This window comes from Balaenoptera acutorostrata, chromosome 20, assembly GCF_949987535.1.
Source record: "Balaenoptera acutorostrata chromosome 20, mBalAcu1.1, whole genome shotgun sequence".
Taxonomy (NCBI): Eukaryota; Metazoa; Chordata; class Mammalia; order Artiodactyla; family Balaenopteridae; genus Balaenoptera; species Balaenoptera acutorostrata.
The window spans coordinates 54,291,237-54,318,356 of record NC_080083.1 but is presented as its reverse complement, the minus strand read 5'-3'; the positions used below and the strand labels follow the sequence as shown (position 1 = coordinate 54,318,356).

General features: G+C 46.8%; 1 protein-coding gene and 1 non-coding gene across 5 annotated transcripts in view; both read right to left on the bottom strand.

Annotated features, from left to right (window-relative positions):
• CYTH1 (cytohesin 1) overlaps positions 1 to 27,120 on the bottom strand; it is an 81,550-nt gene that overhangs the window by 6,149 nt on the left and 48,281 nt on the right. For 2 of the 4 annotated variants that reach the window (XM_057536181.1, XM_007185787.3), the window contains exons 2-11: positions 15,994 to 16,076; positions 14,759 to 14,823; positions 12,357 to 12,423; positions 11,967 to 12,085; positions 11,557 to 11,637; positions 10,584 to 10,696; positions 9,710 to 9,858; positions 9,200 to 9,312; positions 3,894 to 3,972; positions 516 to 587 (exon numbers count right to left, since the gene is read on the bottom strand). In XM_057536181.1, the coding sequence (XP_057392164.1) occupies positions 516 to 587; positions 3,894 to 3,972; positions 9,200 to 9,312; positions 9,710 to 9,858; positions 10,584 to 10,696; positions 11,557 to 11,637; positions 11,967 to 12,085; positions 12,357 to 12,423; positions 14,759 to 14,823; positions 15,994 to 16,076 (941 nt within the window). The other 2 variants (XM_007185785.3, XM_007185788.3) reach the window with 2 other exon arrangements.
• Positions 7,770 to 7,873, bottom strand: LOC114238315 (U6 spliceosomal RNA). The gene has a single exon (XR_003623706.1). It is a non-coding gene; the product is annotated as a U6 spliceosomal RNA (small nuclear RNA).

Below are 27,120 nucleotides of genomic sequence, written 5' to 3'. Positions count from 1 at the left end.
AAGTGGTCCAATCATGAGAGCTTGATGCTGCCTTTTAAGGAAGGACAATTCTATACCTCGTGTGATATTTAGTAAATGACACTAAAGCTGATGGACAGAATGAAAGAGGTTATTTAGTCTCACCTTTGGCTTGAACTGTAAAGATAATTTTAAAAAGTTAGGCTAACTTAAATTAAATCATATGAGTACTTCCGGGGTTTTTCTCAAGTACAGCTGACCCTTGAGTAAGGCGGGGGTGGGTGCTGACCTTCCGCGCAATTAAGAATCCACGTACGACCGACAGTTGGCCTCCGTCCGTACAGCAGTGCCTCAGCACCCGCGGACTTCGCCAAGCACAGACGGCACTCTACCGTAGGAGTTACCACTGAGAACAGTCCACGTGTCAGGGGACCCACACAGCCCCAGCTTTGTTGTCCAAGGGTCAACTGTAAACCTCTGCAACTTCTTCCTGTGTCCAACAGCTGCTATGCCCATCCCTTCTGTCCCCCCAAAACATCTCACCAAAAAATACTCACTGGTTTTTTGGAGTCTTCCACCTCCCGGATACTCAGGTTCTCTAATGGGATAATTCCACGGGGCTCCTTATCCTGCAGAAGAATTGGAGAGAGAAGACCTAACTGCTCAGTTTATGAACGCATGTCCTGTTACCTTCCTCCCGGCAACTCAGCCCAGCTCCCGTGACTCCTCCACGACATGAAGTCCACAGAGCAGCTTTAAAAACAAGAATAGGGTCAAGAAATGTGTGGGTGTTGTCAACATACCACATATGAATCCCTAAGACCGAAAAGCCTTTGGAGGAGGAGCTTCCACAGACGCTCTGAAAGAGTGAGTGTGACAAGAGCTGTGGGTGGCCCTCCAGTGGGGAACATGTAAGCCCCTTTCACACAAAGATTATCCTGCTTCTTTGTCTGGCCCGCCTACTCATCTTTCAAGCCTCAGTTCCAGTGTCAGCAACCCTAGGAAGCTCAAGTCTCGCCCGAGGTGCCCCTGTTCTGTGCCCGCAACGCCTGGACTATAGTCGTGTCGTGTGTCACTACCTTCTCACTATCTCCAGCCTCACCTCCCCCCCTCCAGACTGTAGGATCCTCAAAGAGACACTGCCTGCCTGACAACTCCACCTGGACCAAAAAGCACCTAAACTCCTGTCCAGAACAGAGCCCTGCGTCCCCTCACCCCCAACTGGCCCTCCTCCAGGGCTTCCCATCTCAGCAAAGGCCACTCCCACACCTGCCGGGCCATCAGCCTTCACCTCTTCTCCCTGATGTCCAGACAACCAATGGCCAAAGACTTTGTTCCAAGTTCAACAGTTTAACCGGGCTATGCCTTGGCACCAAGCTTCCTAGGACAGATGTTCCTAAAATACCATATGCACTCTTTCGATCTGCAGATTCAGGTTTGTTTCTCCTTTTCGGGAAATAATCTCATAACTTGTCTTTGCATTTGCAGGTCCCAGTCATTCTGGTATTGGGATCACCCCCATCTGTCCTCCGCACCTGTTAGCTTGCCCTTAATTGTTTTAATACTTGTCTTTCAGACACAATCTCTGTGACTGTCTCAAGCCTCTCCTCTAGGATAGTGATTACATTTCTAGCTAATCATTCCTTAAAGTTTTAACTTATGTGTTAATAAATAAGTTATAATTCTACAGTTATATAGTCATATTCTTAATATATAGTTTTGGGTCTCATTTAAGTCTGAAACTACTGGAGAGCCAGCTATTGGTGTTCTGGCCACTTCCAGAGTCTCAGGAGAGAAGCGAGTGGAGGGAGCGCCCCCCTCAGACACCCTGAGCCCCAACTCTCCCCTGGGGTGCTGGTGTCCGGCATCTCTTGGAGCTGATGCTCACCGCACGCCCCCCACGGACAGTCTTCTTACATGAACACACACCCGGAGCTTTCACTGATATCGCAGATATTTTTTTTTCCCTGTTTTTTTCCCCCGTTTTTCCACTTTTCCCGTTTCCCCGGTTTCTACCCTGCAGCAGACCTCACCACTCTTCCATCCGAAGGGGGAGGAGGGAAGAATTCCTACTCGGTTTACTTCTCCCAGACTTGGGCACGGGGAGGTCTGGGGCTGGTTGTGCCTGGCCATGCAGCAAGGGGCCTTCTGCTGGCTCCGGGCTGTGCCGCGGCCCCTGCTGCCTACTGCGAAGTGCGGTGAATGAGTTCTGCCCTTTCCTCATCCGGCTGCTACGTCCCCACTTATTTCTACTAGATTTTTCCTCTTTGTCCGGTAATTTCTGTGTGGTTATCTCCACCTACCATCTTAACCCTGAGGCTCCCCCCTCGGCATCTTCAGAAACGTTTTCTCTGGATTCCCACTGCCTGATAAAACGCCGGTGCGCTGCTAGACTGAATTCAGCTAACGCCACCATGGTCGGCGTCATGAAGAACCACAAGATTCTAGAATCTCACTGCATCACCACTGAGACTGTCCTGGGACTTAGGGGTGCACCGTTTAGATGCCCCGCACATGGTTCATATTAACCCGGAGACCAGTGAAAAAGATTTAAACAAGATTTTAAAGATGTTACCAGTCTAGAAAAAAAAGTTAATACATGGGGCGGGGGACAGGGGCAAAAGAGAAAGAAATTTACCAAGCTGTTCACAGTGGTACTTTGGGGGGTGAAAAAAAAATCTATCTTTGTACTGTTTTGGGTATTTGAAATACAGTACTCTCATAATTGAAAGGATTTTAATAACAGAAAAGCAAAGCCAGTTGCAGAACTTACGTGGCATGGGTTTAGCCCCCATAACACACAAAATCCTGGTCAGCATTCCCTTGGAAATTGCTGAGTGACCGAATTCTGAGCTGACACTGTCATGACTCTCACTCCCCACGTGAGAAGCCACATCCGCACGACGTCTGCAAGCTGCAGAACCACAGTGTGGAACACAGTGGAAACCCGCTTCACCGCCAAGCTGCAAAGGGCCAGGCGTGGACCTGCATCCTGGCTCCTAGCGAGCTTCACACAGACACTGCCAGGACTCTCATCCCATCTTGCTCTAATATCTTTATTATAAAAGATGCTTCTGAACCTTCGTTTTCTCAGTAGCATCTCAACTGCCCTGATTTACTTAAGACACATTCCAGTGCTGCCAGTGGTATATGGTTTGCTCTTCCGATGAGCAGGAAACAGGGCAGAAATGAGGGCCTCCAGCTGTGGGGAGCCCGTCTGAGCGGGCTCCAACCTGAGGCTACCAACCTGCTGGGCCTCCTGGGGGCTCCTAGAGGGAGCTTCGGAAAAGGTTTTACTGTACAGTCTTTACTCTCATAGACTCTGTACAATCTTTATTCTCATAGAATTGTATGTATTGTAATTCCAGTCCCACTAAATAAAAACCAACAAAACTTTCAGTTTAAGTAAACATCAATTTCTTAAAACTCCCAGGTAATCTCCCATTTCATTTCACTTTCTTTTCCTCTATTACATATTTTGCCCCTTGGCTGTTTCTTCTAAATCAAGTGCTTCAGTATTTCTGCTACCATAGAATCACAATTACCTTCGTTTCCCTCTCAATGGGGCCACAAACTCTCTCTTTGGCCATGGGTCCAAGTTCATTCTTTCTAGCTCGGCTCTACAACCCATTTCTAAGGCCGTGTATGATGTTGTCTGCCACTGTCTCCTGGCAGGGCGCCTGGTGTCCCAACGGAGAAGTGGATGTCAGCTCTGAGCTACGGTTCCTGTGGCCAGACACCCCACACCACACCCGGGTCCCTCTCTTGAGATTCGTCTTAGCCCTTCCACTTCACATAAACTCTCCTAGTGCCCCAAAGATGCAGCAGGACAAATCTGACTGTCTCCCCCTGCGTCCTCCAACCCTGTCTCATTAGAGCCGTTTAAACACAAGGCCTGGTCCACCCCCGTCCCAGCTGACCAAGCAGGCGCTCACCGTCGTGTACTCAAAGTAGTAAAGGCAGTTGTCAGTCAGAATGAACCAGCGTCTCTTCCAAGTCTTTACCCTGCCACCTGCAGAGCAAAGAGAGATGCGTGTTGGATAGGAGTCAACCAGCCAGCGCAGGCTCCGGGGGGCTCGAAGCTCTGCCCCCAGAGAGGGTGCAGGACGAGGAAGCGGGGGCAGGGCGCCAGGAAGACACTGAGACCATGGCAGATTTACATCAGTAACGAGACACAGAGCCAAAACAGAAGCACCTTTCACAGCGTGAAAGTCTGTGGGTACAAGCAGAGCAAGCAAGTTGGGTGGCCCCCTGGAGATGACATCAGGACAGCAGATGAGAGCACGGGCTGGGGAGGGAGCTGGGACGGTGATGGACCAGAGAAGCGTCAGCAGAAGCCTATGGATGCGGTGGAAATGGGCGAACACAAGAGGAGGGGAGAGGGTCAGCGCCCTGGCTATGCTACACTGCGGGTCCACCAGCCCAGGGTTTTATCAGAACGGGACAGGAGGAGGAACCAGTAAGTAAGACATTTTAATCCCCTCACAATCAGATCCAGCTCTCCTGGAACATGGGACCCAAGTTCCTACGGTTTCACCTTCTACCCCACCTTCCTGACTGTAGTGCGTTTCTACACTGGCTTTTTAGGTTTCTGGGCCAGTGTCCTAAATTCCCCCAGAGTCCTGGGTGGGACAAAGCAGGATCCCTGGATCAGGGAAGAATCCACTGGTAAGCAGAGGTCCCTATTCAATTCTGGACTTCTCACCGGAATCTTGAAACAAAAATAACTGGAGGAGGAGGCCACAGGCCAAGTGAGCTCTCGCGGGTGGCTGTGAGCTGTTGAAGGTTCCCGTAGTCCTTCTCAATATTTCTCAATAAGAAGAATCACCGGGGGCATGAAGTTATCCCAAGATGACACAAAGGAAGGGAAACTTCACTATGGCCTCGGTGAGTGAAGGCACATCCTGCTCTCAATCTGACCATGAGCAAAGCCTTTCTTCTCCTCGACTTACACCGGGTCCAGGGAAAGCTTTCTGAACATGAACCATATGAAAGGCCTGCATGTGGTGAGATACACACAGCATTTCATAAACACTTCTCACTGCCCGGGACAGGATATGCTCCTTTGCTGACTTAACCTACAGAGAACATCACTCCTCCAAACCTCATAAAGAACAAGGACCACAGGGCGTAAAATCTAGTGACCCCAGTCACGCTTCCTTGCTTGCCCCGCACCACAAACAGCTGAGCACAGGGTTCAGAGGGAGTATCCCAGCTGCCAGGACGTGGCTGTGTGATCACGCCAGGGTTCCTCAAAGGATCCGACTGCTGGAGCAACGCAAATCCTGCCACGGAAATGAAGTGTCCAGCGTCGGTCCTGGTAGCAGCTTTGAGGACTACTGGGCTTTTGGGCCCCTTGCACGGCTCTGCTCGGCTGCCCGAACTCTGAGAGGTTAAGCGACTGATCGCGAATTGCCGGGGTTCTCAACGGCACCGCCTCACGGGAGGAGTTTGGTCCTGAGCCAGCACGCGCTACGCCCCCACCCACGCCCCCTGCTGCTGTCAAGCGAAGACCAACTCGACTCTCTGTCCACAGCAACTGTCAGCTTCTGTGAGCACGTGCCTCTGGCCCCTAAGGCCCTAGGGCGTGAATCAAGAAAACCATGGATGGAAATACGACGTGCGTGAGGAAATGGGAAAGGCTGGGCAGAACCGAAATAAATCAGGAGGAGAAAGAACACAAGGAATATACTTAGAACTGGAGCCGATTTGTCATAATAAAGGAAACCCCCTTCCCCCTTTCAGAACCTGAGAAAGCAGCTCTTCTGCCTCTTGGGCCTTCACCCCCACATGGGGCTCAGCACACAGGACACCTCAACCCAGGCCCACTGCCATGCGCTCCCCTCACAGGACCACCCCGGGGGCACCTGGGGCTCAGGAGGTCATGGAAGAGGGGTCAGATGTCACAAGGAAGAAGATGGGAGGAAATCTAGGACAAAAGCAAAGCCAGACAAATCCTCTCCCTGGTGATGAAAGCTTGGCTATGTCCCTTCCCGACAACCTGCTGCATTAACGAGACCCCTACCGTGAAGCATCACGCGGTCCCAGGGACACATTTCATGTTGAAAGGGAAACAGACATGAAACAAGCAGACAGACCGATGCGCGCACCTAGGACAGTCCCTGAGGAACTCACAGGACCACCTCCCAGCCTGCGGGCCTCTACCCCGTAGATGTAAAGGCCAGACGCTGGCTCCCCCGGAGCTGGGTGGGAACCACCTGACAAGGCCCGGAAACGTTTCATAAATGTCAGTGTTGGGGCCGTTCTTTCCCTTGAGGCTCTGCTCAAGTGAGGCTGAAGCAGACACCTGAGGACTCCTCATCTAGAAAACATGTTTCCCTGAATCAGCAAGTGGAGAGCAGATGCCAACGACATAACTACGAGGCCAATTTGGGGGTTTGAACGATGACTCATTGAAAAAGAGGAGGGAGAAAAACAAAACAAAACATAAAAAACAGAGCCGAGGTTGTAATGCCCTCCCCTAAAACACAGGAGATTAAACGGAAGGACTTCAAGAAGGGATTTGGGGGTTTTATCTTTTTTAACTTTACCTGGCCTCATTCTGAGTTTAAGAAACACCATTTCCCTTTTTCATGCAAAGGCAAATGTCCTATGTTGTCTAATTTATTTCTTTTCCTGGTTTGCTTCTCTGGTCACGGCACGTGTGCCCGGAGCACACAACTGCGGGGATCACAACCTCCTCCCCCTCCTCTGCTCCACGTCAGAAATCTCTGAAGTTCCTGAGTGTCAGTTTGAGTCAGTAATATAGCATACGCCTGGCCAATAATTCCGAGAGACAATTCAGTGAATACTTTGTCTGCTTTTACAAATCCACTCTTAGTGTGTTTTCTTGCACTACTGCACTCAGGAGAGTTCAAATTATCCCACATCTGGGTGCCCAGCTGTTGGATGCACTATGCACTACCCCTCCAAGGGAAACGTGAAAATCACTCCGCACCCCCAATCCTGACCAGTTCCCTAGGGACTGTACGGTAAGTTAGAAGCAGCATTAAGACTACCACCAGCAATTTAAAACAAAATAATCAAAAGTAACAAAATAAGAAAACGCTGCAGCGATTACAGTGGCCTGGGCAGAGCGAGCGAGCAGGTTGAGGGGATTACATACCTCCTGGAGTTTGGGGCAAGGAAAAGGAGAGCCAAAATCATGGAAACATACAAATGAGGGAGAAAAGAAAATTAAAACAAAGAAATTAAACCCGACTCCTTAATCTTAAGGTGCACTGTATTAGTCATTCATGTCTGCCTCGTGGGGACGGGACATAAAGACAGCAACAGGGCAAACGCCACTGTCCAGCGTGTGAATGAGGGGCTGGCCTCATCTGCCACATCCCATCTGGTAAAGACAAGATCTGAGGCACCACCAAAATCCTGGCCTCAAAGATGCCACAAATCAGCTCTCACCAAGCTGACGTTTATTAGTATATCCTGAATCCAGAGCAAAGACAGTGAAGATTACTTTGGGGAAAATTAAATGTCTCTCTTCGGATGGCTACCTCTTTTTAAAGTGTGTGTAAAAATGCTCACACACAAGCCTGTGAATACATATGTACATATGTGTATACACAAGAATACACAATCTTACGGTTATATGCATACACAGACATATACACACAATTGCAGACGGCTGGAAGGCCTGCCTTCTGTGGCACACACGTACGAAGGGGTGATCTGAAGTGTGCTACAATGAAAACACAACGTGAAGAGTTTAGGAGGGTTTGGTGGAGGTCTGGAAAAAGTAATGCAATGACCTAAAAACGAGTCTCACATTTAGTTAAATTTTTTTCTTTTTAAAAAATATGGGATGCCTCATGAATTTACATGTCATCCTGGTGTAAGAACCAAGATAATCTTCGTACTGTTCTAATTTTACTATCTGGGCTGTCAAAGCTAACACTTAGTATTAGAATTTAAACAAATTTCCCTGGAGGGGGAAGCAAATCCAAACTTGGTTGCACTTTTAAATTTTCCAGCAGGTTTCCTTTTAACTCTAGTCACTTGGCAATAAAGATGCAGAGCAGAGTGGCCACCTCTGGGGTGAGTAATTTTAGAGCCTTAACTTCGAAGTCTACTGGCTTAAAGATACATGAAATGTTGACAAATTCAAGAGACATTTAAAACTCCGACCAGTGAGGTGGTGCTTAAGGAGAATTTATGAACTAAGTCATTATGTATAAACACGAGGACTTAGGATATGCTTTTAAAAGGGAATACAAATCCTACTGCCATCTGAACTAGTCAGAAATTGAAGATTTCATTTCAGCGCTTCCCAGACGTGTCAATAATGGCATAGAGTGTAAGGACTTCTAATCTCACTGGGACCAGGAGCTGAAATAGTAGAGGAGGATCATTCTAATGACACCTCCTGATAATGCAGGAACCCACACGTCAAAAGGCCAAGGCAGAAGAAAACAGAGGAGAGTACTCTCTCAGTGGCCAAAAAATTAACATCATTACGTCCGGGGGCTCTCTCTGCATTCTGAAACGGTTAATGAAATAATCACATGTGCATATGAATGTGTATAAAAACCTTCGTTTTGGTTACTTTGTCATCTTCATGGCAAGGCATGACCACAAATCTCAGCAATACAAGCTCACTTTTGGCAGAGGGAAGAGGAATAATTTTTAATTTTTCTGAATGAACAAAATCATTAATGTGGCTGATTTGTATTGGAAAGGAGGGGGGAAAATAAAACCAGCGCCCAAGAATGAGTAAGAGTGCCGTGGATTGCGCTGCAGCCAGGGCCTTGGGTTTGCCATGCACGCTGCCTGTGGGGAGCCAGATGCAGAAGGAAGTGATGATGCACCGGGGTGGGGGAGGCGGGAGCACCAGATACAAACTCGTGATGGGAGGTAGAGAGAAGGGCACAGCTGGCCGCCCTCCCAGTGGTCCAGGGGGCCGGGAAGGGAAAAGGACCAGGTCCTCCGGGAACTGCCCCAGAGAGGAAATGTGGAGCGCAAACACATGTAGGCAATACTTATGCGGGCAAGCCTGTCCCCAGGAGTCTCTGTGCGTCCCATGGGGCACTAGCCGTGCATTCACTTCCTTTCTGGAGGCGATCTTGTTAGAACAGTACGAATTCATACCAAAGTCTCTCCTTAGCGCCTCCTGCACCAACCCCCTTTCTGCCACAGTGCAGGCGCGGGTGGGCGAGCGTGCATTCACACGTCCTTTCTTTCTAAGTTTCTGCGTTAGGAGCCCTAACCCAGACGGCATCACTTACCGAGCTTCAATAGCCAGCCTTCTCGGTCTGGGTTGAAGAAAGTGTGAGTAAGGTCATTCCCATCATCTTCTGGGATTTTAAAGGGTTCGTTTTTTATGCTCTCATACAGATTCTGGGATAAAAGATGACACTGCATGTCTCTGATCCTAGAAATACCTCTCCTCCCGCCCTTTCCCATCATTCATTTAATAAGTGTCACTGTGTGCCACGCACTGGTAGCACGGAGAACATCTCTCCCTTTAGGGGCTCACAGAGACAAGAGAAATAAGATGACTAATGGACAATTAAGAAAGAAAAGAGATCAGCCCGACTTCCATTCGAGCCTTTAGTTTCAGATTTATAAACCACTTTCCCCCACTGACTCCTCACTGGGCCTCACTCCCAATTTCTTAATGAAATTCACATAATTATGTGTATGGTCTGAGTAGACACTGGATGATCCCATGTCCCTCCCGTCCCCTCCATCAGCGCCACCCGGGACCACAGTCTTGAATCAGCGCCAAACTCACCCGGAGCAGCTCCTCGGGCAGGTCTCCCCCGTCGTTGATGCCTCGATTCATGGCGATGAACCTCTCCACGGTGGGCTTGTCTTTGACATTGGGGTTATGCAGGCTGGTGTTCAACATGATGATGGCAAATGAGAGGACGTAACAAGTGTCTAAAAGAGAAAAGCAAAATCCGATAGGAAACATCCCACCCGAAAGAACAAGTAACACTGGATGAGATAGAGAATAAAAAGCAGTGCTCTCAAAAGAATGGGCAAAATCCAAGGGCCTGGGTATGCTCTAACTGAAAGGTTATATACTGTTCACTGAAAAGAGCAAGGCACGGGAAAGAACATAAAGCATTCAAGACTTAAAGATGTTTATTTCTTCAGATTGTAAAAGAAGAACACATACAGCATAGAAAACCAGAAAAGCACAATGTATAAAAAAGAAGATATAAACTACCTATAATCTCACCACGTAGTAATAACTCATTTTGCTTTCTTACATAAATGTGCCTACGTGTAAGGTATCACAAATGTATCTCACAGATACAGACTGTAACACAATTAGAATGAAAACAGATACATTGTTTTGAAGTCTGCTTTTTGGCTAATCTTATTAGCATTTTGCCATGTCAATAAAGCCTCTTGAAAACATGATTTTTAGTAGTTGCATACTTCAAAATTCAGAGGTACCCTAACTTACATTCTTACTACCTTATTGTTAGAATTTGGATAGTTTCCAACCTTTTACTATTATAAATACCATTTAAAGCAATGTTCTTAGGCAAGAACCTAAGCCCTTTTGTTTTAGGAATGACCTAGTACCTAGAAGAGAACCTGGCAGGCACTGCCAACCGCAGGAGAGGACGCCCCCCCCACCCCGCCCCGCTCACCTGTTGACTGGAACACCCCGTGGTTGCACTGACAGTAGCGCTGGGCAAACGCCTCCATCATCCGGTCAATCTTCTGGGCCTCTCCCGGCAGCCGGAAGCTCCACAGGAACTGCCTAGGAGGTCAAGACAGGGCAAGTTATGGGACTTGAGGAGATAATTTGTTTCTCCGTGAATGATTTCTGCGGCAAAGGGAGACGTGGGGGACTTCAGCCTTCAGTCAAGTAACTCTGAACAGATGCAGGCTAACTATTCCACATCACCATTCTCTCGATCGGAGAGAATGCATTTAGAAAACAATTAAGATTTTCCTATTCAAAAGAATGGTTCTCCTCCTCAGACTGATACACGACTGAAATATAGATAATGCTCATTTTAAAAGAACTCCAATTTCCAGAAAAAAAGATGACATAGCAGGAAAAGAGATTTTCTATCAAAGTGTTCATGACTGATCCCTTTAAGTCAAAGAGAGACCTGTGGTCAACAGATTTAACTCTGGATTATTTTCATCTACCTAAATGACAACACAAAAGATGATATCATTTACACTAACGGCAGTGAAAATACCAAATGACAATTTCTCAAAAGACACAGGTAATAGATTTAGCAAAAAAATTAACGTTGAGTTTTTTCCTTCTAAAATGAAGGGCACACTATCTACTTCCTATCCTAGGGCAGGAAATTAAAGGGTTTTCTAAAGCGAAATTGGGAAAGATTCAAAGTGTAAATATTCATCAATTTCCAAAATGTTAAATGAAAGACCTGAGGAACAGTTTTGCAAAATTTGCTTTCAATTTAATTCCCTTTAACCATCCAATCATTTCAATCATAGGCCAACAGACTACTTTCCTTTAAGATGCTTTGAGATACTCAAATAACCGCCAAAGGTAAATTTCATTAAAATGCCACCCAGGGCAGACGCATAACCAAAGACCCGCCTCCCGCTCCACAAGTTGCTAGCTGCGAATGCACTCACCGTAAGGCCTGGACGAGGTTGAGATCGGTGAACTCATGTAGCTCCACAAACGCATGAAGAACCTGGATGTTAAACTCATCTCTAGCAAGAGAAACAAAAGATACGGGGGTGGGGGGGAGAGCAGAAGTCAGACACTGATGCTGAGAATCCAAGGTCATCCCGACCCCCAGCCCGGCCGCCTCCCACGCTGAGCGCTGCGGCCCCGTGGCCGGGGCGGGGGGTGGGGGGGCAGCCATCTACCTGCAGCTCTCTGTCTGCTAGCTGAACACAGGAGGAGTCCGTCCGCCCCCAAGCACGCCAGCTGCTGTTCCCCAGCACCCCTCGGGACAAAGCTCGGAGCATCCTGGAGTTTGTTTCTCTAGGTAACTAACTGCTGACCAACCTGCCACAGGTGTCTCCGGAGGCCTTACCTCTCCCCCAGGTAGTCACCGATGGCTGTTTTGTTGAGCCCTTCACCTTTATACAAGAACTGGGCGATGTCTTCACAAGTGTTCTTCAGCAGATCATTCTCTATTAAGAATTGGATCCCCTGGAAAGACAGCAAAGATGCCAATGGTGCCTTAGACCCCAGGAAGGTCCGGAAAGGAGACAAGGGCACAGGAAGAACGGGTGTGGGTGCTCTGGACACAGAGGAAGTATCTACTAAGTAATTCCAAGTTCTGCAGGAAGCAGGGCTCACAACATGAGCTGCACTCTACAAACAGGCAGGTAAGCTGTCTCAGTGCCCCTGGGTTCCAGCTGACACCGTGGAAACCGCCACCTTACAGACTATGGGCTCTGGCTGCTGCCTTTCCACTTACTTTTTTAGGATCCATGTTGAATTTTTTCCTGCCCATGGCTACCTGTTTGTTCCTCTGCATGTTTTTCCTGTAAAACAACCACCACAGCCATTTAAGTACTCCAGGTATTCGAGAATTTTTGAAAGACTGATATGACCCCCACACGCGTCCACTGATTTGCAGGGATTTCTGAGATTTATCCAGGAAAGCACAGGCACACTTAGGTCTAACTATGGAAGGACACTGAAATCCTGACCCTGGCCCCAGGCTCATTTGTTCCTTCTACCGCAGTGGGTTTCTTTTTTTAATATGATTTTTTAAAACTTTATTGAGGTATAGTTTACATATCATATAACATACCCATTTTGAGTGTACATCTGAATGATGTTTACTAAGTTTACTAAGTTGTGCAACTATCACCATAATCCAGTTTTAGAGCATTTTCAAAACCCCAGAAGTGTATGCTATGTAAGTTAATAGCTTATTGCCTCAATCTGTTCGTCCATTCATCTGCTGGTAGACATTTAAAGCTAATTCCAGTTTTTGGCTATTTTAAATAAGAATGCTGTAGCTATCCTCGTGCATGTGGGCACGCTCTCATTTCTCTTGAGTAAATACCTGGGAGCTGAATCGCTGGGCACAGCACGGATATATGGTCAACATTATAAGAAACTGCCATCCCGTTTCCCCAGTGTTTACACTGCTTATTCTCACCAGCTCTCGGCAACTCGAGACGCCACCTGTCTATTTAATGCCAGCCGTCCTAGTGGGTGTGAAGCAGCATCTCCTTATGACTAATGGTACTGAGCATTTTTCATGTGTCTATTATACATACAAAAGTGTTCAAGTTTTTGCCCATTTTTTAGTTAAGCTGATTTATTTATTTATTTGTTTGTTTGTCTGGCTGCGCCGGGTCTTAGTTGCGGCACGCAGGATCTTCGTTGCCGCGTGCGGGGTCCTTGTTGCAGCGTGCGGGATCTTTTTTAGTTGCAGCACGCGGGATTTTTAGTTGCAGCATGCGGGATCTAGTTCCCTGACCAGGGATCGAACCGGGGCTCCCTGCACTGGGAGCGTGGAGTCTTAACCACTGGACCACGAGGGAAGTCCCTAAGCTGTTTTTTTATTAGTAAGTTTTATGTGTTCTTTCTATAGATATTCTGGATACAGGTCCTTTTTCAAATTCGGGTATTGCAAGTATTTTCTCCTCATCTGTGGTTTGCCTATTCATTTCTTTTAAGAGTATATTTTATAAGAGCAGAAATTGTAAATTCTGATGAACTCCTATTTGTCCATTTCTTTTAAGCTACAGTTTTTTTTTAATGGCAAGTAAGAAAGCTATAATTCAGAACTGACAATGCAGTGACTGGATGTGATGAGCTGGCCGATTTCTGCAGGACATGCAGGTTCACTAATCCCTGATGGCCCTGCCCACACAAGTTTAAAATAACAAAATCAAACAGTCTCATGAAGCCAGACAGGGAGACTCAGGCTTAGAAAAATACAGACATGTAGTGAATTAGAAATAGCCCATTTACGACATTAAGCAGTTAGAAAATGGTCTGGGAACCCCATTCAAAATTAAACTCTCAAAGCAACTAAGATTTCACGTAGTTAAAAGAAGAAAATAACCTGTAGACACCCCTTGTCACTTTGTGCTATAATCTCATTTCTACGTTCTCTTCTCTTAAGTCTTAGGGAGGCACCAGCAAGCTTGTGATGACACCCAGACACAACTGGGCCTCCAGCCTTCTGGAACTGCATTGGCAGCATCCATTAAGCTTTTCCTTTACCGAAAAGGAAAAACAGAAACTCGAGAATAGGTACACAGTGGACACGAGAAGGGAAGAAACAGTTCACACGACCATTTAAGGGCAGTTTAAGGCTTTGGGGGACCTGCCAAGTTCTCCAGTTCAGCCTTTCCAACAATGTCAAAAGTCCTCACATTGGGGCTTCCCTGGTGGCGCAGTGGTTGAGAATCTGCCTGCCAATGCAGGGGACACGGGTTCGAGCCCTGGTCTGGGAAGATCCCACATGCCGCGGAGCAACTGGGCCCGTGAGCCACAACTACTGAGCCTGCGTGTCTGGAGCCTGTGCTCCGCAACAAGAGAGGCCGTGACAGTGAGAGGCCCACACACAGCGATGAAGAGTGGCCCCCGCTTGCCACAAGTAGAGAAAGCCCTCGCACAGAAACGAAGACCCAACACAGCCATAAATAAATTAATTAATTAATTAAAAAAAAAAAAAAAAGTCCTCACATTTAGAAGTTCCTGCGCTGAAGGCAAAAAGTATGGTTACGTACGTGCTTGCTAGGCAAAGAGGGCAGAAAACACACTTTCTTCTTAAATACACCACGTGTGTACAATTGCAGGCTGGCACTTGGCGATGCTACAACCACAAAACCACTTGGAAGAGGACAGACTCACCTCTCTTCTGTGGACCCCAGGTTTTCAATTTCATTAGCTACTTCTGCTATCTCATCCTTCAGCCTCTGCAAAACACACAGCCCAGAATTACCAGGAGGAAGATACAGATCAAATTAAAATCTCTAAAATCTCACACAACTCCCTCCAACCAAAAACTAAAATAAAGCAAAATGAAATTAAGATGACGCCCCCCCCAAAATCTAAAAATTTTTGGAAAATTCATCTATTCAACAAATATTTCTTGGGTTCCTACCAGATAGTAAACATTCTAGGGAATACAAAGGTGAAAAAGATACCTCCTGACCTCAAGGAGTTTACAGTCTAGGACAGAAATTTATAATCATACACACTATGTACAGTATGTATTTTTCCACTGAAAACGGCGGCCTTAACACAGTCTGCTGGAGCACATCTGCAGCTCACTGAACAGCGGGTGACAGAAGATTCCCAGGATAAACCACTCCCCCCAACGCCCAGGCTGCCCGGCCAGCAGTGCTGGTGCTGGGCCAACAGTGCCGCCAAGTGGCTGGCAAAGGGAACGCTGATCCCAGCTCTGCCTTCCACCCCTCCCCCATCTAAGCAGGCCCTCAGAGTGGACGACTGTCACGCTGGAAGAGGCTTTGAGTGAAGAACTGCTAAGCTTTCCCAGCACTTACCAGTGAAGGAGGAATCAAAGAACTAGGGCCACAGCAAAGTATACTCACACCAACACTAGAGCACGCCCTGTCTTTCCGACGATACACTTTGCAGCTTGGGGTTACAGGGTGTGCCCCGCCCACCCCCACCCCCCACCCCCGTCCCTGAGCTCTCAAATGTTTTACAGAGCAGAGAATTCTAAAAGAATTGGCTTCCCCAGGGGCTAAAATATTCCAACTAACGGCAACCTATCAACAGGTGTTTTCATTCCTATTTTACAGATAAAGAAACTGAAGACCAAAGAGGCAAAATTCTCTATCTAGAATCGCCCTGCCAGAAAGTGGCCGCCAGGACGTGGACATGGGTCTACTTAACCTGAAGCCTGGGTTCTAGTCGCAGTCAGGAGACCTGTCACTCTAGCCTGACAGCCGGCCAGCTGGGTGCAGCTTACAGAGCACTCCTCCTCTCCGAGATTCCACTCTCACTTGTTAATAAGCAAAGCTGGTTATCAATACCTGCACTTTATCAGAACTGTGGTGAGACCAAGTCAGAAGGTGTCAGGAGAAGACACCTGGTCGAGGTGGCTGCCCAGCTCCTACCTGGATGTCGGCCAGCAGCTCCTGCTTCCTCCGCCGAATGTTCTCCAGCTCCTGGCGCTCCTCTGCAGTCAGGTCACTGGGAACTACAGAAAAGGAGGGAAGGATTACTAAGAAAGCTTTTACCGCGCCAAAAATAAATACAATCCAGAGACCGCAAAAGGACAAAGGTACCACGGAAGAGGTGAGAAGCCAGTGTCGGAAATGAACAACTGCTGGGGACGGATCTGGCTCCCATTCTCCGTCAGGATTACCAAGGTTAGAAAGGATAGTGGATCACAGAGAAGAGCTCTGATAAAGGAACAGCTGTCACAAAAAAACAAGAGAGAAAAGGCTGCCTGAGATGAGATGAGGTTGGCTAGGAATGAAAGAGGAGGACTGTTGGCCAGGCCCTGGCCATTTCCATCCTGAGGGGTGGGGGGCTCAGGCCCCTGGGTTAATCCATCTCTCTAGGCCTCGGCTCCCTCACTGGGTCCAGCCCTGACACAGGGCGATGTCCATGACCCTAGAGGGGAGGGGAAGGCAACAGAGAAGCAACGTGAATGACAGTTCCGTGCCATTCTGGAGTGGGAAGGGGAGAGACTAGTATGTACAGAGAAAAAAAATCTAGAAGGACACACCCCCAAACTGAAACAATGTTTAACTCTGAGGATGGGGTTATGGGGACTTTTCTCTCTGCTTTATACCCTTTAACATTTTTTGAATCATATTTTTAAATGAGCTCTTATCATCAGAACAAAGTTACTTAATTCCCCATCACAGTTCTCACCACAAAACGCTTCCACATTCCTCAAGACTCCATCTCCTCTAAAAGCAGGGGCTCGGGGTAGGAAGGCCCTACAACGGTCCTCAGTGCGCGGGCAGCCAGTGGTCGATGGAAGAACAGGCGTTGGCATCAGGCATGCCCGGCTCCAATCCCAGATCCAACCCACCACACAGCACTCAGGCCACTTTGCACAGTTACTGAACCTATTCAGGCCACGTTCAGCACCAATAAAATGGGGACACCCTCGCCCATGCACTGGCTGCTGTGAGGGTGAAGTCCCATAGTCACTGAAGTGCACCCCATCCCGCCTGGGGCTTAGGAGGGGCTCACAAGTGTTGGCCCCATTCCCCTGGGGGCCACAGCAAAGGGCCCCATGTTGCCAGATGGGAGGGGCAGTACCTGGATGCTTCCACCCTTCGCGCAGGCGCCTCAGTAAGTGAGAACGGCTCCGTATGATGTGGTGGCCACAAACCGAGTGTGGGTAGGAAGCACTTGAAATGTGATTAAGCCCAGTTTGAGATGGGCTGTGTGTGTAAAATACACACCACATTTTGTACCAAAAGAGTAACATATCTCTTTAATACTTTTTTGTAATGATTACACATTGAAATGATAAGTTGGTAAATAAAATATATTATTTTAATTGTGCTCACAGGGGCTGCTGGAGAGTAACACTGCATTTGTGGCTCATATTACGTTTCTGCTGGGCAGCACAGTGGAACAGTTCTGCTTGAAGGCATAGTCAGGGTGCACGACTTGCCAAGCATGGCACTGAAACTGAATCTACTGCATTCAGAGCACAGCTACTCTCCCCAAATATATCATAAAAATCATGTAAGACAATAGAAGAGGGTAGAGACAACAGACCACGATTAAGTCTCAGCACAGGTTAGTTAGTTAGTTACATTAGGTTCTAAGCTGATTCTTCCTTTTTTATCCAGCTTTTCCCCACCCTTGTCTAGAAAAGTGTCTTTTTTAAAAAATTTATTCATTTTTATTTATTTTTCTTTTTTTTAACATCTTTATTAGAGTATAATTGCTTTACAATGGTGTGTTAGTTTCTGCTTTATAACAAAGTGAATCAGTTATATGTATATATATGTCCCCATATCTCTTCCCTCTTGCATCTCTCTCCCTTCCATCCTCCCTATCCCAACCCTCTAGGTGGTCACAAAGCACTGAGCTGATCTCCTGCTGCTATGCGGCTGCTTCCCACTAGCTATCTATTTTACGTTTCGTAGTGTATATATGTCCATGCCACTCTCTCACTTTGTCCCAGCTTACACTTCCCCCTCCCCGTATCAAGTCCATTCTCTAGTAGGTCTGCATCTTTATTCCCGTCTTGCCCCTAGGTTCTTCTGACCACTTTTTTTTCTTTTTTTTTTTTAGATTCCATATATATGTGTTAGCATATGGTATTTGTTTTTCTCTTTCTGACTTACTTCACGCTGTATGACAGTCTCTAGGTCCATCCACCTCACTACAAATAACTCAGTTTCATTCCTTTTTATGGCTGAGTAATATTCCATTGTATATATGTGCCACATCTTCTTTATCCATTCATCTGTCGATGGACACTTAGGTTGCTTCCATGTCCTGGCTATTGTAAATAGAGCTGCAATGAACATTTTGGTACGTGACTCTTTTTGAATTATGGTTTTCTCAGGGTATATGCCCAGTAGTGGGATTGCTGGGTCGTATGGTAGTTCTATTTTTAGTTTTTTAAGGAACCTCCATACTGTCCTCCATAGTGGCTGTATCAATTTACATTCCCACCAACAGTGCAAGAGGGTTCCCTTTTCTCCACACCCTCTCCAGAATTTATTGTTTGTAGATTTTTTGATGATGGCCATTCTGACCGGTGTGAGATGATATCTCATTGTAGTTTTGATTTGCATTTCTCTAAAGATTAAAGATGTTGAGCATTCTTTCATGTGTTTGTTGGCAATCTGTATATCTTCTTTGGACAAATGTCTATTTAGGTCTTCTGCCCATTTTTGGATTGGGTTGTTTGTTTTTTTGATATTGAGCTGCATGAGTTGCTTGTATGTTTTGGAGATTAATCCTTTGTCAGTTGCTTCATTTGCAAATATTTTCTCCCATTCTGAGGGTTGTCTTTTCGTCTTGTTTATGGTTTCCTTTGCTGTGCAAAAGCTTTTAAGTTTCATTAGGTCCCACTTGTTTAGTTTTGTTTTTATTTCCATTTCTCTAGGAGGTGGATCAAAAAGGATCTTGCTGTGATTTATGTCATAGAGTGTTCTGCCTATGTTTTCTTCTAAGAGTTTGATGATGTCTGGCCCTACATTTAGGTCTTTAATCCATTTTGAGTTTATTTTTGTGTACGATGTTAAGGAGTGTTCTAATTTCATTCTTTTACATGTAGCTGTCCAGTTTTCCCAGTACCACTTATTGAAGAGGCTGTCTTTTCTCCACTGTATATTTATTTTTGGCTGCATTGGGTCTTCGTTGCTGCACACAGGCTCTCTAGTTGCGGCGAGCAGGGGCTACTCTTGGTTGCGGTGTGCGGGCTTCTCATTGCGGTGGCTTCTCTCATTGCAGAGCACGGGCTCTAGGTATGCAGGCTTCAGTAGTTGTGGCATGCAGGCTCAGTAGTTGTGGCTCGCGGGCTTAGCTGCTCTGCGGCATGTGGGATCTTCCCGGACCAGGGCTCAAACCCGTGTCCCCTGCATTGGCAGGCGGATTCCCAACCACTGTGCCACCAGGAAAGTCCCTAGAAAAGTGTCTTTTAAACTTCTCCAAGACCCACAATTAAGAAATGTATTCGATTTCATGACCCAATCTCCCCCATACACAACAGTATCAAAAATAATACCCTTGGGACTTCCCCGGTGGTCCAATGGTTAAGACTCCATGCTTCCACTGCAGGGGGCATGCGTTTGATCCCTGATTGGGAAACTAAGATCCCACATGCTGCACAGTGCAGCCAAAAAAAGAAAACAAAAACAAAAACAAACCCCTCACCACGTGAAATCCATTGACATTTTCTACTGTTTTAGTTTTCCTAACAGCGGCTGTGGCCCACAAAACTGATTTCGTAGCCTAATGAACGCACTTAGTCCTGTAGTTTGAAATACACTCCTAATTCACTAGAGGCTGGAAGACAGAGCCATCTAGAGATTCCAACAGACCACCTACACCCAGCCCAGGCCTTCCGAGTGCGGCCTCAACTGTGTCTCTGTGAACTCAGGGGTGAGCATTCCAACAGTTACTTCAGGAGAAAGTTAACTAACAACAGATCAGTTCTAGTTAGAGCAAAAACCACTCTAAGAAACAACACAAAGTCTACTGATTCATACCCCATTCTAGAGAAAAGCACGCCTAAAGGAGTTCATTCTGCTTCTTCTGGACTTCACAAACCAGAAAAATTTCTAGTCCATAAAGATGAGAAGTTCCCTTTAAGAAACTAATTTCCTGAGCTTCTAATATAACATGGTTTTGCAAATTTGAGGCAATAGTTCATTTCTTTAATAGCTATTCCATGGGGGAATGAATAACCAGGCTTTGACTCTGAACCACAGAGAAGGCTTGATCAGATCACTAAGGAGTCTCGCCCCAATCAGAGGCAAGACTACGGTCCTCATAACAAGGCTGATGAAAAACAGAACCATGATGTGAAAAATTTGTATCTCAAGACTGCTGGATACCCTGAGAAGCCAATTTCTATTGTTCCAAACTGGAAACTCTCAGTGGTGGCTTCCTTTTCAGAATCTAAGCACCCAGCCATTCTGGGTTAGCCTTCGCACAAGACAGTTTTTCTGGAAGGTCACAATCTAGTTTCTGCAGTAGAAGTCCAAAATGTGCCTGCGGTCCTCCACCTTCTGAGATGCTGCTTTAGAGAGAGTAAAGGAATAAAAAAAGGTACAATCCTGCAATACCACAGAGTACGGGGAGAGGGGCCATCAGCAAAAGAGGCCTCAACGAATTTCCAGGGCAAAGAAGGCAGAGCGCCAACGCCTCCCTCTGAAAGCAGACTCCACGAGGGCAGGGACCTTGCATGCCTGACACTGCCGTGTTCGCAGCACCCAGCACAGTGCCTGGCACCCAAAGGTTCTGAATATATATTTGTCCCCAGGCAAAAACAAAGGAGCTGGACCGGCACGCGGAGAGCAAGCATGGGAGAGGGTGCCCAGGGCGGAGCCTCGATTCCTATATTTGGGAGGCCTGGTACTGCCCTGTGGAGAGCAGACTTATGCCCCAGGCCCATCCCCACACTTGGAGCTCCCACTCAGCCCATCTACCGTATCATTCTTCCGCTCACAGAGATGGCTGAGCCTCCGGCCCGAATGGCAACCAGCAGGGCAGGGAGCAGATAATCTACCCTGGAGCAGACAGAGATAATTAAGGGAACAGAAGAAAACTTTGAAAGAACAGGAAACTATGAAAAGGCAACAATTACAGAAAAAGAATAAGTTCTTGGAAATTAAACATATTTTGCCCTTCTAGCCTCTCCCAAAATAAAAAAAGTCAATAAAAGGATAAAAGATGAAGTTGAGGCACTCCTACAGAACAAAGTGCAAAAGAAAAGACTTGAAGAAAGAAGCAAAACAAAATATAAGCAAGAAGTCAGTCCATTCAGTATAATAAAGTTTTTTTTAATCTCAGAGAAGTCCTCAGAGTAAAGTTCAGAAGTTGAAGGATTAAAGACTATCCTAAAACCTCGATGAGGAGTAAAGAGGGGAACCAGACCACCCACAAAACAAGAATCGGGCTGGAGCAACAGAGATCCCGGAAGACAGTGGAAGGGGCTTTCAAAGTTCTAAACAAAAACGATTCTGACCCGACACGCACGCACGCTCACAGTGTGGAGAGGATCCGATTAGAACAAGAGGCCAATGGGCTGCAAGAAGACCGTCCTCAGGAAGAGTGGACGAGAGAATGAATGGGAAAGAGCTGGAGTGTTTACGATGGGAGAAGGCATCACTTGGGTCTCCTCTCAACAGAAGAACAAGGTAGCTAGAAACAGGAAAAACAAAGGCTAGAGAGAATCAGGGTTCAAGCCACATGCCAACGGGAGGCAAGAAAGGAGGCATCGACCTTGGTGCTGGGAAGAGCTCCCAGAAGGGCACACACTCCTGTCGCGGGGAGGGTGCCGGTGGGGAGCACGTGGCACAGAGGCCACTTCAGGTTCCAAGACAGAAGCTGTATGTAGTCAGCTGTGAGCATGCTGAAATGGGGAAAGAGCTGACGGAGGTGTGAGGGCCCGAGAGAGGCAAGGAGCACACGAAGGGCAAGTGGGGTCCCCGCACCTCCTCTTACAAAGGAGCAGGAGGCACACGTGAAAGATCACAGACAGAAATCAAGGTTGTGAATGTGTGTATGAGAGTCTCAAAGATGAAAATTAAGCGACCAGACATTTGTGAAAAACTATCAAAAATGGACAGGGAGAGAGTGAAGGAAAGAATGCTGCAAGTGAAGGAAATCAGAAGATAATCTCTGACTTTGATAAAATAATCAGCAGGAAGAGAGCATTAATACAAACCTGGCAGCATCGACCAGAAGATCAAAAACCAGAAAAAGTTCATTATGAGTGGTTGCTTCTGGGTAGGGGGGTCTGGGAATGGAGAGAGATGGGGCACATGAGCTCCTGAATACTTGCTTAAAAAAATACAGTTAAATACTACTGCATTTTTTAAATGAAAAATAAAAATGTTAGTCTACCTATGGTCACTAGAAAAAGACAGGCCTTCTATTGGGCTGGCCAAAAAGTTTGTTCGGGATTTTCCGTAACATCTTATGGAACATCAATATGTCCTGGTGGTCAGATGGAAGATACTTCTAGCCAATGTGCAGTTAGAACCAGCAAGGCATTTATCCACATTTACTTTGAAGCTGTCTCCTGACATTAACCACGCGATTTCTAAATCGCTTCTCCATTCCACACTTAGTACCCTTAAATCACAGCACTGCTTCCCTTTTGGTTCAACAAATCACCTAAGAACTTATCACAAAAAAAAAAAAAAGAAGCAGATTTAGATCTCATTTTTCTAGTGGAATTTTGCTCTGAGGTGAGAAAAAAAAATCCAGCATTTTAACAAATGTATTTTCCTCTGCTTAAACTTATCAATGCAACACCAAATTTTCAACCCAAGTCCTCATTCTCATGTTGCCCATGAGGAAAAGAAAAATTCCACAGACAAAATGCTTAATTTCATTTAACAGCATGAAGAATCAAAACCATGGCTGGAGAGCCAGAGGAGTAAGTGATCCCTAGGATCCTAGCTGGCGTCTCAAGGACCCTGGAAGGCTGCCACCAGGACACGACAGGAACAGCTGGTACTCAGAAACCACCACATCGGGGCTTCCCTGGTGGCGCAGTGGTTGAGAATCTGCCTGCTAATGCAGGGGACACGGGTTCGAGCCCTGGTCTGGGAAGATCCCACATGCCACGGAGCAGCTGGGCCCGTGAGCCACAATTGCTGAGCCTGCGCATCTGGAGCCTGTGCCCCGCGACGAGAGGGGCCGCGATAGAGAAAGGCCCGCGCACCGCGATGAAGAGTGGCCCCCGCTTGCCGCAACTGGAGAAAGCCCTCGCACGAACCGAAGACCCAACACAGCCAAAAATAAAATAAATAAATAAATAAATAAATAAATAAATAAGAAAATCCTTTAAAAAAAAAAAAAAAAAAAAAAAAGAAACCACCACATCCACTCGGCACCCCGAGTTTCTGAGAAAGCAGTGTGGGCCCCTGGGAAAGGCATCTATCTACCCAAGCCCTGGCTCTCCTGCGTAGCCATTAGGGTTAAACTGTAAAAGATCTGATGGGCCAGATTGGCAGAGCAACAAACAACTCCTCCCCCCGCACACCCCCCCCCCCGACTGCCACGTGCTGCAGCCACGCTTCTGTGCCAGGAAGGCAGCTAAACCCTCTTCTCCTGAAAAGAATGGCAACTAGGGAGGCAGCGGCCTGCGCATAAAGGACACGGGGCAGAGGGCCTGGAGGCCTTGGGAATTCGTGCCTGCAAAGGTTAATTTCAATACAAGGTGTCCTGCTTCCAGCACGGGGACCAGTCCAGCAGCAGCCCCTCACCATTCCCTTGCAGGGCTCCAATTTAATGAAGGGGATTAAAGAGCCTACAACAACAAGGGACCATTGTGCTCGGCTGTGAATAGAAAAGCCACACAAGGGGACCTTCTATTTATTTCTTTATTTAAATGTTGCTCTGCGGATTTAACCGGCAGAAACCCAGAGCAGCAATGTGCTCCATCCAGCGCATACAAAGGAGGCTCTCTTAAAGGGACAGCGCCCTCCTTCCGGGCTGGGGGCGGGTAGATATGCACATGCAGCATCGCTAGGTCCAGCTTCTCCCTCTCCAGCGGTCACAGTCATGGGCAGGTGCCCAGAGACCTGCCATGAAGTCCAACTGAAAAGGCAGATCTTCTGACAGCAGTTTCTGCTCAACAGGGATACAGGCGGCTGCCAGCCAAAAGGGACCACGTTGTCTGCCCTTCGTCCCCAGGGGTGACATATATCAAAGTGTTGGAGGTGCACTTCAGGGCCCAGACACAGCTCCCTGAGGTCCTCCAGCTATACCGGGTCCCTCTGCCTAGCTTTAAAATACATCATTTGCCTTATTTTTTCCACCATAATCATCAACCATCATCCTTCTTATATATAGCCCTTGCCTTTCGGTGGATAAGAAGGGTCTAAATTTAAACCAGCACAGCAGGGAAACATTTAAAGAGGTGAGGCCAAGAGTCCATAAGGCCCTCCCTTTTCCCCACGTGTGGAGAAAGTAGACAGACAGGTCTGGTTTCCACGCAGCCCAGGAGGGCGTCGGTGTACAGAAGAAGCGCTTCCAGGCCTCCGGAACCTGCGCCGGCCAGGGTGCCCTGCTAAGCAAGGCCAGACCCTTTCCAGGCTGGAGTTTCATGAGACTGAACACACACACACACAGCCTCAGAAACCACCTGCCCACCTGAAGCCACAGCAGCCCGGTAAAGTAAAGCATGAGGATGAGCAGACGCAAACTATTATACACAGAATGGAGAAACAACACGGTCCTACTGTACAGCACAGGGAACTATATTCAATATCCTGTGATAAACCATAACGGAAAAGAATATGAAAAAGAATACACACACAACACACACGTATATATATAACTGAATCACTTTGCTGTACAGCAGAAATTAACACAACATTGTAAATCAACTATATTTCAGTAAAATAAATGTTCTTAAAAAAGAAAGAAAGGTAAAGTAAAGCACTAGGCCTTCCTGTACCCTCTCCAGAAACTGTTACCAGCTCCAGAGGGAACATGAGCTATTTACAAACAGCTCTTGGGTTCAAGAGCGCAAATCTGGGAAGCTGCCCACGGAGTGAAGGGGGTGTACCTCCAAAGACAAAGACCAAAGGGCCTGCGTACAGAACTCACGGTGTGGTGGGTGCTGGGCATACCACCAGGCACTTTCTGAATCAGCCTGTGCAGATCCTCCGGTCAGATCACTCACTCTGCCCCACCCTGGGGTAAGTCACCTTGGTCTCCCAAGAGATCCCAGTGCCTTCCAATGTGAAAAAACCCAAAAGACTAGAAAGAACTCAGGCTTTAGTGACATACAGTCAGCAGACTTTCACAAAACTCTCAATTCTATGCTGACGTTAGAAATACATGAGGTCAGATCTTCATGATGGGGATAAGAAAACAACCAAAATTCACAGGGTCCTTAAGTAAAGGCAACATAGAGATGAGTGAAACAGAAAGCTACAATGACTAAGGGGCTTCGCTGACAGCCTCACACTTAGAGACAGACGTCAGGGTAGTTGTCAAGACCAGAGGGCACAGGAGGACGTAGCAAAGGGATGTGACCGAAATCTGAAACTTGTGGACACACATACGGCCAACAGTCTGCTGACTTGACCACCTCACACCTTTACAGAAAGTCTCCCGACTTTGGGAAACAATTCCTTTCCCCTCCAACTAAGTCAAAACTACAGCAACCCTCTGTATAATTTAATACCATATTATTCTGCCTCGAAAAGGAAGGAAATTCTGACACGTGCTAGAGCACGAAGGAACCCGGAAGACATTATGCTAAGTGAAATAAGCCAGCCACAAAAGGACCAATACTGTACGATTCCACTTACATGAGGTCCCTAGAGAAGCCAAATTTACAGGAACAGAAAGGGGAATGGTGGGTGTCTGGGGCTGGGGGAGGGGAGAATGGGGAGCCAGTGTTTAACGGGGACAGAGTTTCAGTTTTGCAAAACTTCTGGAGAGGGATAGCGGTGATGGTTGTCAACAAGGTAAATGAACTTAAGGCTACTGAACCGTTCACTTAAAAGGGTAAAGTTTATATTACATATATTTTACCATAATTAAAAACAAATGAAACAAAATTTTCATAGCAATATCCTGACTTGCCGATTTCTGCTTACCTTAGTCCCTTTCCCAAGAAGCTATGATTTGACTTTTGTGTAAAGCACTGGAAGAGAAGTGTCTCACCACCAATTTACAGCCTAAGTGATTCTAAAAGAAAGAATTAAATTGGCCCGTGGCTAGCATAACTGACATTCAACACAGGAGGTGAGAGGTGCCTTCTAGCAAATTGCCCAGGTGAATATTTACTCTTCTAGCTTAAATTCCTTCCACACAAAGACCACCCAGTCTCCCACCTAGAAGTAAGTATATTAAAGATTTTATTACCATAGTCTGCATCTTTAAGGAAAACTTTGTTCCTATCTCAGTCTTTGAGACATCTCATCTAACCGCTAACCTAACAACTCAGGCCCCCTTAACTGAGATGAGACACTGCCCAGGGATTGGGGGGGGGGGGGGGGGGAGGGACACCTGTGTGGGGCTTCACTGCCTAGTTGCTCTGTGACCTGGAGAAACCACCACCTCTCCCTGCCCTGGTTTCCTTAAGCAGGACTGGGCATGTCAGAATCCTTGTCCTTCCCAATGAGAGGGTGTATAATAAACAGCTCCATAAACTGTCTCATGAAAGCAGGGTATTTTATCATCTTACCTTACATAGAGAAGGGAATCAACACATTTTATCTAAGAAATCCTAGAACTCAAAGATCAGTCTGCATAATGTGATTCAACCAGCTAACCAAAGGGAAAATGAAGTCAAATCTCAAGGTAGTAAAAGAAACAAAGTCATAAAATTTCATCCTAAAAGTTTGGTTTAGAAAAATAAAGTTAACATCTGCTTTCAAGAAAAGCTGAACACTAGAAAATAATCATTTTAAGAACCTCAAGCTTTTCTAAAACCTAGCAGTGGTACTATATGATCCAGCTGGACTTCTGCAGCAGTTTCTCTCCAGCACTCATACTTGCGATCTCTGTCTCCAAGGCTGTTTTGGAAAGGGTCACAGAGACTGCAAGCAGCGCCGGAGCCA